At 43.2% G+C, this 15,933-nt stretch overlaps 1 protein-coding gene across 1 annotated transcript in view; it reads left to right on the forward strand.

The window, feature by feature from the left end:
- The window catches only part of SLC1A4 (solute carrier family 1 member 4), a 37,886-nt gene extending 21,995 nt beyond the window's left edge, over positions 1 to 15,891 (forward strand). The window contains exons 5-8 of the mRNA XM_075749697.1: positions 682 to 915; positions 2,022 to 2,216; positions 3,659 to 3,793; positions 6,186 to 15,891. Of these exons, the coding sequence (XP_075605812.1) occupies positions 682 to 915; positions 2,022 to 2,216; positions 3,659 to 3,793; positions 6,186 to 6,420 (799 nt within the window). The 3' untranslated portion in view covers positions 6,421 to 15,891. The remainder of the gene's footprint in view (positions 1 to 681; positions 916 to 2,021; positions 2,217 to 3,658; positions 3,794 to 6,185) is intronic.
- Positions 15,892 to 15,933: the final 42 nt, after the last annotated feature.

Below are 15,933 nucleotides of genomic sequence, written 5' to 3' on the forward strand. Positions count from 1 at the left end.
AGATAGGAGACGTGGGAACGTATGTATATGTGGCTGTTGGCTTGAGGAAAGCTCTGGAAGCATTTAACTTAGCCTTTTGTAGGCAAATAGCAGTTAATTGCTCTTTGGCATGTGCAGCAGCAGCCTTTAGCTGAGCTCTCTGCTATGGGCATAGCTTTTTCTTTCCTGCAGTGAATATGTTGCACCCAGTATGTTTACCATTTTAATGACCTAACTTCATACTTCTGCTGATGGTCACCACATGTGTAAGATCCTACTCTTCCACCTCTTTATCTGCTCCAGTGACATGATACTGCTCCTTTTTCTTTCCTACCATTTGCTGTCCCTTCAGCAATGACTTTAGCTTTAGGTCTTTGCCTGCCTTCCTCCCTGATGGACTAAAACTCCACACTGGTGTTTTGTCCTGATAGCTTCTGCCAGCATTTCTGCTTCCTGCTTGGCCTCCCTTCAGCACTCTCCTAGCCATGTCTTTGGGGGCCGAGGTGAACTTTTTCCATTTGACTGCTTGCCTTCCACCAAGCAAGAGTATTAGAGGCCTTCCCAATTTGCTTAACCTGAGTGTGTGGTGAGTAAGATGCGTCAGTAGATGCTTTAGAAGAATGTTATCTCCAGGACGGGAAGTGGCATATTTTTCAAGGCTTTTTGTTTGTACTTAATGACAGGCAATGTTTCTTTACCCAGGTATGTACCTATTGGCATTATGTTCCTTGTTGGGAGCAAGATTGTGGAAATGGAAGATATTGTGCTTCTAGTGACCAGTCTGGGAAAATACATCTTCGCCTCTATTCTGGGCCACTTCATCCATGGAGGAATCATTCTGCCACTTATTTATTTTGCATCCACACGTCAAAATCCGTATCGTTTTCTCTTAGGACTTATCACACCACTTGCCACTGCTTTTGCCACTTGCTCCAGGTGGGTTTCTGTGCTTCTTTTGGGATTATAGCCTGGTTATATTTGTCACTGTACACTGGTTATATCCCAGCACCAAACTGTGTTGAGTTTTAGGTGTGAATGTTGTTCCTGAGATTGCAAAAAGAGACTTCTGAGTGTAGAAAGTCTCACTGCTGTCAGCAGCCTGCCACACAGCACGTATTGATAATTAGCTGTTGAAAACTATTCCTCAAAATATTCAGACTGTAGCATAATGCTGAGTTGGAAATTTTTTGGGGAAAAGGTGAAAGTATTTGCCTTAAAAAGATCCTGCCAGCTGTCCTTTCAATTTTAGGTAAAGTGAGGGTCAGTAGTGAGGGACTTTGTCCTGAGTAGTTCTCCAAGTTCAGAAGGATCTGGAACAAGTTTAGACTAACTTTGCAGGAGCAAAGCAGACTTACTAGCTGGTGTAAAGGGACTTGACATTATTGATTTCAAAGATCTGGTCTGATCAGTTTTTATTTGTCATAACCAAACTATCAAGCATGTCATTTACACTTTCCTCAAGGGACAAACACCTGATCAAATATCGTAACTATATACAATCATTTCAGGTCATCTCTAAAAGTAGATGCATGTCTTCACAGGAGCTGAAGTACATGAAGTAGGAGATGGTTTATGAATAAAACCATGTAATTTATAATGCAAGAAATAAATCCAACAGTGATTTTTATTATTATTTGTTCATTTGAGAAGGTACTAGTACAACATTAACAGAGATTGCTGTTGCATCTCTTGTATTTATATTGGCATCTACTGGTGTATTTTGGTGGTTTGAGACTTGATCATTCCACAGCCCTGTTAGGCTGCATACCGTGTTATGTCATGAGTTCTTGCATCTGGGAGATTAGAGTCCTTATCAGCTATTTCTGGATGGAAGCAGATTATTAAATACCGCTGCTCAAGACCAATAAGGAGAGTCCCTCATTGCTATCATGACAGAGAGGGACTATAAAATGGCATCGATGTCTTCACAGTCCTGTCTGCAGCGTGTTAGAAACATGAAAGCCATGAGATACTGACTTTCCTTTCAGTGCACCCTGATGCTTTATGTTTGATTGTTTTTTTTCCCTATTCTCTGTTTCTAGCTCAGCCACTCTCCCATCGATGATCAAGTGTATTGAGGAGAACAATGGAGTCGACAAGAGGATCAGCAGGTTTATCCTTCCTATTGGGGCGACTGTAAACATGGATGGAGCTGCTATTTTTCAGTGCATGGCAGCTGTGTTTATTGCTCAGCTGAACAATGTTGACCTCAACCCTGGGCAAATCTTCACAATTCTGTAAGTGGCTTGCTATTGCAACCACATCCTTCTGGCCCCCAGGCACATTCAAGCCTGTGGTCTCTCTGTTAATAGCTAGCAGTTTGCATTCCACATGTCTGACCTAAAGCTTGCAAACTGCTATGAAACATAATTATAGGGTGATTAAAGGATGGAGTCTTTCAAGCTTTATAAGATTTGCCAGAATCTCGATTTAATAAAAGGTGGAACCTGGGAGGGATAATTGAATTCTTAACAGACTTTGAACTGCTTAAAGCTGTTTCTCACAAGAAATTGCTCTCCTTCCTTAACCATCTCACTCCCCCACCCTCCACTCACCATTAAGGTGGTAATTGAGGCATGCTGCTCTACCCAGAAAGCTACCCCTGATTCCCCCTCTGAATGTCTTAGAAAATCCTCCTGCCAGCTCCTCAGTTCCTTATGTATCAATTTCATACTAAAGACTCTGCTCATGCTTACCTCTGCCCTTCCTACCATGGCATCACTGGCTTCCCAGGTCAGACCCATTATCATTCCCCTCTTGACTGCTTTGGCCCATTATCCCCTCTACCACCTCAGTGCTGCCTCCTCCTCTAGGACTCTCTCCCCTCCATCCCTGGAATATCTTCCCATGTCCCACATCCCATGAAGTGTCATTCTCTTCATTTCCCTCCTCAGAATCCCCTCTACAAGTAGTTCTAGCCCCTCACTGTGTGGAGAAGCCATAGCTGTATCCACCAGATGCCTCCTAGGGCCAGTTACTGGCATTTTTTTACCCTCCCTGGCCAGGTTTTATTTCCTTCCTTATTGCATTTCCCAGTATATTTTTTGTCTATTTAAGGCAGGGCTGGGGCATTATTTTCTTTGTAGATGGCCCAGTTAACCTTTCAGGTACTCTTAGTGAATAAGATGTTAATACAGGCCTGAGGATTATTCAGCGGTAGCCCAAGGAAAACTGTTGTAGAAATCTGCACACAAAAACATGTGTAGTCCATGTGTATAGCACATGCACCGCAGGTTTCCACCTCCTGATTTAGGGTCTGTGTTTGAATGCAAACGAGACACAGAGAAGGGACAGCAGTCTGCATGGCAGAGTTTACCTTTATACATTTGGGATCAGGAGATGTAATGTACTCAGCATATTTGAACTCATACACGACTTGGATATATTAGTAAGGCAGCGGGATATAGTTGTGTTGGTTTTTTTCTGAAAAGGCAATCATGGTATTAAACACAGGGCCATTGCCTTGGTAGCTGCTGTGGATGCCTGCTGAGCAACCGTGCTCTGTACCCACTACCTTGCATCAGCTGGCAGGAAAGGGTTTGCCTGGGAAGCAAATGATCTGTGTGTCCCATGGTATAGAATTTGTTTACAATTCCCATAGCGGGGAAAAGTGTGATGTAAGTGTAGAAGAGGAGTGCTGCGGAGCTCCTGCTAACTGGGTACACGAATTGATTTGCAGTGTGACAGCTACCGCATCCAGCGTGGGTGCAGCCGGGGTCCCAGCCGGAGGAGTCCTCACCATCGCTATCATCTTGGAGGCCATTGGACTTCCCACCAACGATCTCTCCTTGATATTAGCAGTGGACTGGATTGTGTAAGTACTTGAGGCCACATGTATCTGCTGTTATATGATATGTAGCATGTTCAGCAGGAAACACGGAGCAGGGTAGTCAAAGTAGCGCAGTATAAAATAAAACCTTACAAGATATGGCTGCCTGCAGGACAGGTAACTCTTGACAGATAATGAAAAAGGTGGTCCCTTCTCAATTAAAGCAGTTAGTATGCTAAAATCCCTCTTCAGCTTTTTTACTCAGCCTTTACTGAAATGTATTTCTTCCTGGTTTCAATTCCCTTTAGAAGGATTGTTAAAAGTTTTTTCAAGAAGGTGTTGATATTGCTGGAAATTAGTTGGACACTAGAAGGGAAGGCAGAAAAAGGAAATTGAGTCTGAATAGTGGTGGAAGGCTTTCCTGGTCACATGTGTGAAGCAGTCTCCATCAGAAGTTGTTGTCAGCTATTGTTTGAACTATTTTTATAGTTTGAGACTGGTCAAAGCACCAACACAAGCGTCACAGAGAGGTGCCATCCATTGGCAGGGCAGGGATGTAGAGGGTTTGTGGCACTCACCACAGCTGTGGGCAGTGTCACGGCTGGAACATGCTGCTGGGAGTCACAAGTTTAGTACACAGTATTACCACCTTTCCTTTCCATCTTGTGGGAAAGAGCTAAAAGGTCAGACCTTTGCTTGGCTCCTCCTTTTCTTTCCAAGAGCCATTCTCCTTGAAACATGAGAGATTATCTCCTTGCCGAGCTCTGTTTGGAAGAGCTTATCTCACCACTTAACATAGTTATGTCCATGTTAAGGCCTAAATTTACCTTCTGTTCTACCTAAATTAGATTAAGGAAAGCCTAGAAAATTTGTTTTGCTCTAAGTATTGGGGACCCAGCCACAAATGCATGATAAATGTAAATGCCACATGCAGATGATTTCTTATGGCTTAGAGGAGCCCTGTAGAAAAGGATGTCTCTGCTTTTCCTTGAACAAGCATCTGAGCACTCATGAATTACAGCATGCTTACAGTTTAAATGCTAGTGAAGTAACCATGATCTGATAATTTAAAAGCATAATCTGCTTTCAAGCCATCTGGTTGAAGTTGGGTAGTGGGCTGAACTCACTGGTCAGTGGGTCAAGCGATCTGCATCCCATTGGGGGTTTTTTCCAGTTGACGGGTTTCTGGGCAGTTTTAGCTGGTTTAGACTGTATATAATCCCTCTGCGTTGCTTTTTGGAAACACCAGCCTCTCTGTATAGATGTGTACTTCCACAGCAGATGTGGAAATTTGGATGCCCAAGGACAGTCTTGAATTCCAGAGGCTGAGGAAGAAGGCAACTCTATTACCTCTCCCTTTCCACACCACATGTATCTGTGGAGCATACAGCTTCATTAGGGCCATCAAACTCTTTCTTGCTGTCACCTCTTGGGAATCAGCCACCTCCAAAGGACAGGAGAGACAGGCAAAGCAGTGGCTAGCCCTTTGTATCCCAACTTCCTAAGGGATTACAGTAGAATTGGTGTGTTCCACAAGCTGTACTTGCAAGTGCTTGGAGGCAAGAGTGAAAAGCTTGCCCTTCCTTTTACTCTGAGCTGCCCTCAGCCTGTGTGATGCTGGCTCCTTAGTTTTAAAATACATAGCATCTCTTTGTGGTCACTGTTTTTCTAGTCAAGGAACTCAGCCTTGTGGTAACAAAAGGGGGAAGGAGGGAGGGAAGAGTCCCATGTCTTGTTTTAATGCCAGCCATATCATTACCAGAGAGGACCGCAGTTACAAGTTCAGCACGTGTTGAAGTTAGGCTGCAGAATGATTAACGGAAGTCTCAAAAGGCACCTGAAGAAGTTGTTGTTCTTTGTGAACCATAAACCTCCTCCATTAGACCCTGGGACACAGTAGTTTTGTGGTGTAGAACCAAAGATTATGACAGGTGCTACTAGCAAGAAATCCAGAGAATGCAGTCATTCTGCCTGCTTTTGGAAGGACCCCTTAAGTAGGTGTTTGGGTTAAGGTACAAGTCTGTATAGTTAACAAAGAGAGCTGGGTGCTTTGAGTCACCTTCTGGATAAGCCCAATTTAAGTTCCTGCTCTGAACTCACATTTGAAAAACACTGGCCTGGGGAAGAGGAAGAGGAAGGAGATGGGCTGGGAAAAGAAGGATGCCTGAGAAATAGTACCATTGCTAACCCACTGAGAGACCAGAAGCAGTTGATAGTAACGGTTGGGCCAACCTTAAACCAGCTCCGGTGCACATTTTTTAGTTCTGAAATGGTGATGATACTTCTGTGGAAAATACCTGTGGTAACAACATCTCCCTTGTCTAGCTTCACTGATGTTAGTGGAGATCAGCAGAGGTGAATCAGCTCCCTGTATTGTGTTGTATCTCTCTTAAGCTAAAAGCCCGCTGATTTGTTTTTTGTTTCCGATCTTAACCAGGGACCGAACCACCACAGTTGTGAATGTGGAAGGGGATGCCCTAGGAGCGGGCATCCTTAATTACCTGAATGAAAAAGAACAGAAAGAGAAAGAGCAGGAGCTAAAGGAAGTCAACGTAGAAGCAGTTGCTAACAGCAAGTCTGAAGGGGAAACATCGCCTTTGGTAACCCACAAAAACCAAGTCTCCAACACAACCAGTACAGCAGACCCTGAATCCAAGGAATCAGTATTGTGAACTAGAAGCCGTTCGTCAACGCGCGTCCTAGAGGTGGACTGGGGACTCGTTAACGCACTTAGACGTTTGCAGTGCTAACAAGGGCTGGATGGCTCTTGAAAGTTTTCAGTTCCAGTCTGTTTTGAAATACGCTGGCCTGGGGAAGGGGAGGGAGGTGGGGTGGGCAGAGAAGGGGTGTTGAGAAAGAACACTCACTTTATAATAGTATTTTGATATTTCATATGTATACATGTATATGTGTTGTATTTGCACACACATACACATGTATGTGAAAACAATGCCATTGAGACTTCTGGTTTAACAAGACTTCTGTTAGTAAAGGCTCATATGGGTTGCAGATGGGGAAGCAGACGAACCCAGTATGTGCTTATTTTAGGGAAAAATTAGTAAGCGTATTGTGCTGCTGTTCGAATGGAGATGCAGTCTAGAAACTCCGGAGTGGGTGAAAATGTTGCTTAAATTTAGTTTCTGGCCTGGAAACACTTACTGACCATTACAGACACAATATGAAACATTTTTCTCCCACTCCCCTTCCTCTCCTGTTCTTCAATCCCTTAAAAACATCAAGTATATCCTGAAAACTAGCTTTTTCTTTTTTTATTTTTTTTGTTCAATATCTGAATTAATAGCTTATAGGGGTCCAACCCTTGTTCCGTTCCCCCACTGCATTGCAGCTCATAGCAGCTTTCCTGCCTTTTGGTGAGTAACTCCCAAACTTTGGGACCAAACATAGGAGATCTTAGTGCAGATCAAGGACTGGTTTTCTCCTTTCCTCTAACCAAGCTATTAAGGAAAAAATCCAGAGAAAACACAAATTTTGTTAAAGTAATCCCTCTGGTGCTGAAAAAAATGTAGAGTCTGTTCCAGCATAAATATGTCTGAAAGAGACTTGCCTGTGACAACATCAAGAAATCAAGAAGTCAGTTCCCTTCATAAAAACACGCATGCTCCTTTGCTAGCACACCATGTCCTGCTTATGTTTATTTAATGGGTCAGTCCAAACAAGTTAAGTCATATCCCTCTTCCAGCAAAATTGAACAGGGGAGGAAAAAATCTGAACACATGTCATGTGGGAACTGACAACAGGCAAGTCTGAGTTGGCTTGGAAGGGGAAGAGAAGAGGTGAGTTTATAACCCTGTGTAGTTAGTGTAGATCTCTGTGTGTTGGGACAGCTACATACCTATTCCTGCTAGGAGTTTGGTCCTGCTATAAATGTCCTTCCGGCAGCAGCTTACAATTAGTAATTCTGGGTGGTGCTGGGCCAGGGTAATGCTTAGTGGCAGATGGTAACCTTAGCTTGAGGCTGAGGCAAATGCTTCTGGATTCTGACTCCACCTTTTTTCCTTTACAACATACTTTCTGAATTTGCACCCCAAACCTGAACAAAGTCCAGCAAACTCATTGCAAAGATCTTGTTGATTTATCCTGGCTTTTCGGACAGCAAATAGTTACAAAATTATGGCTGCACATATGCCAAGATTTGCCTGGACTTGTGATACTTTCCCTTGGCTACTTTAGCAAGATGATTGCATATGATCAGTCTCCACACTGTTAATTGAGCAATATATATTTACACTTAGCTTTGATATAAAGTAATGCTAAAACTCCCTTTTTCTTTCTCCTCTCTTGCTTCAGAGGAAGCTATCTTGGAAAGATAACCAGTTGCTGATGTTTATGTTCACGGCACTAGGAGGAGGCAGCTCCAATTTCATAGCAGCAGCCTTCATTTGCAAAGCATCCTTCCTGGTAAAGGGACACAATGAATTTTGCAAAAAGACGCTCACAATGAGATGTGGCTACCTCTGAGGGAAAACACAGTGAGTGCGTCATTACTGGCTCTTTAATCATGTGCAGCAAGGCTATGCAAACAATCGAAGTAGGAAAGGATTAGTCAGCCCACTGAGAAACTGCAGGTGGAGTTTCTTTTTAACCAGTTTGTTTATAACCATGTCCGCAAAATTTGGTCATTCCTTGGCTCGTCTTCAAAATGGAAGGAGACAAACATAATTCTCTAGGGATGTCCTTTGCCCAGTATTTATTTCATTTTTAGCTGATCAAGACCCACTGAAACTTTGCATTTCCTCCCAGTAGAAACATCCCAACTCCTTTCAACTCAGGAAACCAAAAGCGCACTTTGTAGCCGACAATGAAAGTGAACAAAGAGGTGTTTTGAAAAATGTAGGAGATTTGAAAAAAATGGTTCTCAGCAAACCCTTTCTTTTTCTTTTTTAAACAAGTCTAAGTGTTTCTTTGAAAAATCTGAATGCACCAGAACCCCAAATACTTTGATTTTAAAGCAGTTTATGGCTGTCTCAAGGAAGCTGAAAATCATGACTGTTCCCTGCGGGCTGGATTCTGTAGTTGCATTTTAGCCTCCATCAGACATTCAGCTCCTCTGATGCTCTCGCTCACTGTAAGACATGCAGCTGGCATCAGGACATGAGAACAGGCACTCAAATGACAATTCCCATGAAGCATCACAGCACCATTTTGGACTACAACATTTCTCAATTTTTTATTTTTTTCACCCCAAAGCTGTTGCCTACAGGTAAAAGTACTCACCTGGGCGAGTCCAAAGGCGGGGCTTCTTCAAAGGCAGAACCTTGCCTTGCTGTATGGATCTTTCTTCCCTGTGGTGCTGCAGCTTAATTGCATCACATCCTTGTAGCAGTGTGCCACTGGCTGTGGCACATTCTTTCTGACAGTAGGTCCCAGGAAATGGTAAATTAAAGTAAATACCTCAGAGTCTTAGTATTTTCCAATAGCAATGCAGAAGCTCAAAGTCTTTGCTGAAGAATGCCTCTCCCAGTCCCCACTAGTGGATTGCTACTTTTTGCATCAATGTGAATGTCTACTCCCATCTAAAGCTTGTTAGAGCAGTCAGATATAAGGAGGTCAAATCATTCTCATACCAGGAATTTAACCAAGGGAATCCAACACTCCTTCTCCTGGAAGCAGGTGCCATAGAGTTTATATGAACCTTGAGTCTTAACCTGCCAGAATTCTGTAATCTTACAGAAGCCCGACTTTGGATTTACAAAGGTGCTGGTTCTTTTGTTGTTTGTCCACAGCAGAGGGATCCCAGAGTTTTCCATGGAAACAGGAATGCTGGGTTCTGACTGCTTGTCAGAACATCTTCTTGGTCTTTTCTGTATCATCTGTGTTAGAAGTGACATTTCTTGTTTTTCTGTGATGTTCCCATTCCTCACAATAGCCATGCCGCATCTTTTAGGGCTCTCCACCTGGCTTCAGATTTTTTTTCTTAAGGTGTAAATGTAAATGTACAAATGTAAAAGATTATGCCCTGTCAGACTGTAAAAAAATTGGCACATTCCAACAACTGCCCTTGTAACAAGGTGCATCCTGATCGAAAGCCCGATGAGATAGAAGACTTGCCATTTGCTTCAAGTGGTCAAGGTCTTCAGGTAAGGCCGCTGGGAGAAAAATGAAAGGGCTGTTGAAGGATATGCATTTTAGATGCTGTCCTTGACCTGCAGTCCAATGTGTTACACTGCGAGCTTCCTGTTTCAGGTCCCCGTGCAGCCTCACTCCAAGAGGCTATGAGCTGAGAAGGTGCTCAGCAGCAGTGCAGGTGCAGCCCGTAGTACCTGCTCTGCTCTCACCTAGGCACTCCACAAGTCTGGTGCTGGTGTGGTACTTAACTCCGATGTCTCTTGACCGGACTTATGTTTATGTTCTCCCAACATGACTGTAAATTTGAAATCTTTAGTCAGTTGCTTTTTCTTTCAAGAGGAAATAAATTCCATCTAGAAAACCCTATTTTTCTTTTTTGCTTTTAGTCTTTCTTTTGGAAGGTACAAATTCTCTCCTTAGGAAAGCAGGCTACGAACAGCTCACGTCCTACCCTCTGGTGCAGTGATTGCTTGCAGCGATTACTTTTTGGGAGAAAGATATGGGAATATGGAAGATAAGTGTCTGCAAACATTTGGCATATGCAATCCCATTTTGTCTCTGATACCATTTATTCTTCCACCTTCTCTTTTTCAGTGAAGTTTCTTTCACTGTTTTGGACCATCTTTTATTTCTTCTTCTCAGGTCTGGCTTTCTACTCCATGCTTTATCCATCACTGCCAGATCTCATTCCATTTCCTGGAATGCCCTATGCTGTTTTCACGTATTGGTGGCTCAGGTATAAATGGAAAAGTGGACAAAGTTTCGAGGGCTCTAGCTGGTCCTTGGGAAACTAGTTTACATTCTGCCTTGCTCCTGTCCTTAACTCACCAGAGGTTTAAGCAACGTAGTAATTTAAAGAGTTTCTCTGAGAGTGTGGAGCAGTATCTGTGTCTCATCCTGAAAAAGGTTCTTGTTCTGTGCCGTGAGATGTGGCTATGGATGCCTGAAAAGCTGTAGTGAGCGATGGAGGGTGCCAGCATTTGGCTGCTATTTGGATATTTTTTAGTAAAGACTCGTTATTCCCAAGAACTGAGCTTTAGCTCAGTCTCGACTGGTGCGTTGGTAATTGCACTACAAGATTCAGTAATTGCAAAGGACTTGAAACCCTTCTGGGGATGGCTATTGCAATCAGGATGGCTTTTGTGTTGAAAACAGACTAGGGCCGTCCCCTGCAGGGATGTGACAAATAGGACTGTGTCCTTCGGACATAACAGAAATGTGGAGTCAGCCAAAGTACCAAATCAGTTGGTGAAACAACCTCTGCTTTGTCTTTTCTGGGCAGCCCCGTTAAAGCCTGAAGAGGCGATGTCCTGACCTGGAGGTGACGAGAGGTTGGGGGGACAGTGTGAGAGGCAGGAGGGTTTCAGATTTGCTTGCTCTATTCCTATGCTCTTCCCTGGGCATTTGTTGTGGCCAGTGCCAGAGATGGACACGACCCATTGTCACCATTCTTAGACTCATTCTCCTGTGGTTGCTCCATGTTTTACAGCAGGAATAACGAAAACTGAGGCATTTAGCCAATTCCTCTTTCAGTCAAGTCAAAGTCCCTGGTATCTTTGTGACTGACCACCCTGCCATATGTTGTGGGTTATGTCCTCGAGAGCTTGACAAAGGTACAAAACCACCACTTCTTTCTGCAAAGATTTGCAGCGTTGGTGAGCAATCCGTCTGAATCTTCACTCTGGTCCTCTGCTGACACAGCGCATTTCTGCAGCCACTGGAAAGCATCCTCCTGTTGAAATCATGGTTTTTTCCCCTGACCCTCCCACAGGCAGTGAGCAACGGGCTTCAGGTAGAAAGTCAAAGGACCAAAAGACAAACTCTGTCCAAAGGAAAAAATGTCACATCTTCATTGATTTTAAGTGGGCCATAGCAGTTCATGTTTATTTGCAGACCTGCCTGTAAAGACTGATCCTGTGACTGATGAGCAGCACAGAATTAGGCAGGCCACATAAATCCTCTGCCTGTGCTTCCTTTTCTGTAAATTAAGTTTACAGATACTTATCTGTCTCTCACATGCAATAGTGTGGAGGATAGTGAGTCGGAGTGTTGGGAAAGCACTCTTAAGACACAGAGCACTAAATGTTAAAAAATAATGAACTTTTCAAAAATTTGAAAGGAATCAAATAATTAAAGTATGCCTCATGAAGTCAGAGTGGCATTGAGCTAGAGTATGAATGACTGACAGAAAGGATCCAATGTTTGGATTTGCAGGGCTAACTCAGGGAAAAGGGGGGAGCTAGTGTCAGTGAGAGTTGCATTTCAAAAAGCGGGCATGATTTATTCAAGGGGGGCACAGTGCCCTGTTATATCTGCTTCCTTCCATCTCCACCTGGTGTACCATGAAAGCCTAGGTTCAGGTAAAATATCAGACCTCACCATCTAAATTAGGCGCCTCGATGGCTTCGTTTCTGTCTAGTTTCAATGGAGGAAAGAGCTTTTCAACTACAAAATAAACAAATTTTCTTGGCAGTATGGGCAAAAAAAGTGGAGAAAAAGAAGGAAGAGCTGGAGGGTTGCAGAGGGAGCATCACAGAGAACAGGGTAAGCAAGTGGATAGAGAAGCTAAAACACTGAAGGAAGCATCTTTTCCGTGGCATTCTGATATAGATAGCATCAAAAAGACTGCAGAAATTCGTCCAGCATGTAGCAGAGGCAATGCAAATCTCTGTCCCCTGACTGGCCAGGATTTCAGGGAGAGGCAGATGCCGAGTGCTGGTGTTTCTGAAGTGATTGTTACTGAGCAACAGTGAAGCATGTAGCGTGCCGGCGTGGGGCTCTGATAAGCTGCTGCTGGCTGCTAGCCATGATCACGGAGAAATAACGGTACTACAGTTCTGGATCAGGGATTGACCCACATTCCTCCTTGCAGGATAGCTGGGACAAATGCTCCTCACATAGATGCATGGTAGCCATTATTCTCCGAGGACAAAGAAGACCTTGTTATCTATGAAGCATATTGATGAAAGCCATGTTCACTTGCTGCTTCAGTTTCAGGAAGGAGGGAAATGGGTATGACAAATGATCTGAAACTTCTTCCAGACATTGGGCAACACATTGAGACAGTTGCCACTGAATATTTTAAGTCTGATGAGAAGCGATCAAGGGCCTTATTTGGCTCCCATAGCTCTCTGTCTTTACATCTGATCACTGGCTTTGGAAGTTGATGTTAACACAGTGTTCATTGTCTGCATGGGGTCTTTACAGACATTTGTGACCAGCAGGCACCATTTCACAGCTGCAGAAGTGAACGCAGGCAGGAAAAGTTGAAAGAACACTTACTCAAGTCACGCGAAGAATCATTGAGCAGGCTAGAAGCAGACCTTGAATCCTGAAGCCAAGTGCATTTTTAACTATCAACTATCACATACCTAAACAAAGTAAAATCTGGGGGTTTATAAATATATTTGAATATTGATACCAGAGTATTAATGGCATGTTAGTGCAGGATGATCGCTTCTCTCTTTGGAGGAATGGAAGGGGAGAAGTGTAGAAGTAGGAGAGTTCTCTTCCATCTGGGATGGATTCTTTTAATGAAAAAAAGAAAAAGAAAATCTCTTTTTCATTGAAGAGTTCACAGTATGGTTGCTTATCAAATTCTATCTCAGTGTCAGCAGATAGATCATCTTCAGCAGCTATGAAATCTCATTTGGATGTAACCACTGATCTCAGTGCCAGCATGAGGTGAGGACTGTGGACATTTCAGCAGGCCAGCTGCTCTTACTTGAAGTCCTGCTCAAGAAGCGTTTATATCTGTCTTTCCCAAGGCCACAGATGCTGTTTGCAAGGCAAATAGGCCTACTGACAGGAACCAGCATGCGGAAGTGAATTTTGGGCCAACCCTGTTGTAATGCAAAATTAACAGTGTGGTTTTAAGGCACAGAGACCAAGAAATTCTGTATTAGATGTTCCTTAGGATAGCTTTTGCTTTCTCCTTTTGATAACAACACTGAGGAAGTAATACACTTCTTTTGCAAGCATGTATTTAGTAACTGAAGCTAAACTGCATATGGCATGGCGGTGCAACTTAGTTAATTGCAGTTACATGTTGTAGAAGAAATTACCAAGATAAAATCTCTGAAGGAAACTGTTTACGCATGCCTGAATCCCCCCAGATTACATTCCCACAGAAATAATTGTGCTTAACCATAAAAAATACTCCAAATATATTAACTGGTTTGGATTGTAGCTTTTTTAAGAACCAGAAGGAATGCCACAAAATGGATGGGCCAGGGCCATCGCTGATGTGCATTGATGTAATTTCCTCAGCTTTCAGTGGCCTGTGGACTTCTGATGAAGATGATACCTCCTTAGCAGCATAGGGTCTGGTCGTCTTAAGATGATCATGTTCAGTAAAGCAGCAGTAAAATCACATTTTAAAAATTTGTTGGCTATAACTAGAGGCATTTTACGTGCTCGCAGTATTTTTACAACATGATGCCTCCCACAAGAAAAATGTGTTTTCTAGATGGTTAGTGTTGATGCAGATGCAAAGCTTCCTCATTTTTTGATCAGTTTTCCTTCTCTGTATCCCTCTTACAGAGTCTGCTGTGGTCCTTGGACTCTGCCCAGACCCCAGCAGGACCAGGGTCCTGTAGTACATAGATTAAAGATAATCTAGTCCCATGTGAGGACATAGACTGTCTCACATTCTGTTATGAGGGGATGAAGATACAGCTTCAACTTTGGAGTTGGGGCTGGGCTGAAGAAAACCCTACTTCATTACGGCAATACCTTAATGACATTTTACACTTACTAAGTCAAATATTTGTGGCCAAGCTAGCCCAGCCCTGGCTGCCTCCCTGCTCTGCCCCACAATAGATGCTCTTGACATTACTTCCCTGAGGACCAGTGCGGAGGTAATATTTTTGCCATCCCTGAATATTGCAGTCTTTTAAGAGTATAGTCTTATTTAGACTTTCTCTGTCACTATCCTGGCTATGCTTTTGTAAAGTAATCCACAACACAAGTGCTGTGCAGGATGGAGACTATGCGCAGCACTACAAATAGCTGAGCGTACCTCTGCTAATGGGAGATGAACCTCTCTTTTTGAATTGCTTCTTGTTTATGGCAAACTGAGACTGATTCACTCACCACTTTGTGAGGGTGAAGATTTTGATTAGATTTTGATTAATCCCTCTAGATTCAGGGACAGCAGGACCACCCCTAAGGCACGAGGAGTCTCTGCAGCAGAGGTACACAATCTGCCTTATTATCCTTAAAGGTGCCTTGTCCTGGTTCCCTTCAGGACAAATTCCAAGTTGCTGTTTGGCTTTCAAATATAACTATGCACCAAAGGTGAGAGACTCTGTTATCCCTGGAGACAAGAGGGAGAACGTGATGTCCTCGTGGGGGACAGGGAAAGTGAGTTTCTTTTCTTTATCCTGTAAGCTCTTGGTCGTCAGTCATGCCTCTGATGTGTGTATGCGTGCGTGTGCTTTTATTTCTACGTGAACGCATATTGCTCTAATTAGGAGGGAGGATTCTTGTATTTTTATGTGCTAAGCCATTTGATTAATTACTTTAATAAAATGACAGATAAACTCTGAAATTCACTGCCATCTGCTCCAGTACAATCCAGTGTCACGGATACAAAGGTATCTGCCTTCAGATAAAACCTAGTGCTTAGAGTAACCACTCCATTGAGTAAGTACGTGTGCCATATGGGTGTGTTGATCCTTGTGAGCATCTGTAACTGCTCCTGTTTTAAAGCTATGGGTTTGATCCATGTGAGTCTGTATCAGCCTTTTTATTATCTACGAAGAACAGATGTACGTGCAAATGTGCAAAAAAAGACCATATTTCTGTGTCTGGGGCTGTGTGGCCCTGGGGTAGATATTACGGATGTTTACTGTGTAGTGCACCCTTCGGCATAAAACTCTCCCTGCCTGCCCAGAGAGAAAACAGTCCCGGGGCTCAGGTTGAGCTGGTTTGTTGTATTAGGAGGGTGACACAACAGGATGCTCGCTCTCTTTTTCCCTTCTCTCATGGCAATGTATATTTGTTGTCTCTTTGTGTAGCTTCTCAATCTGAAATAAAAATCACCCCGAATAGAATTCATGTTTCCATCTTTGTTTGGAGAAGACCTAGCTTTTTAG

This window comes from Balearica regulorum, chromosome 3 (assembly GCF_011004875.1).
Source record: "Balearica regulorum gibbericeps isolate bBalReg1 chromosome 3, bBalReg1.pri, whole genome shotgun sequence".
NCBI lineage: Eukaryota > Metazoa > Chordata > Aves > Gruiformes > Gruidae > Balearica > Balearica regulorum.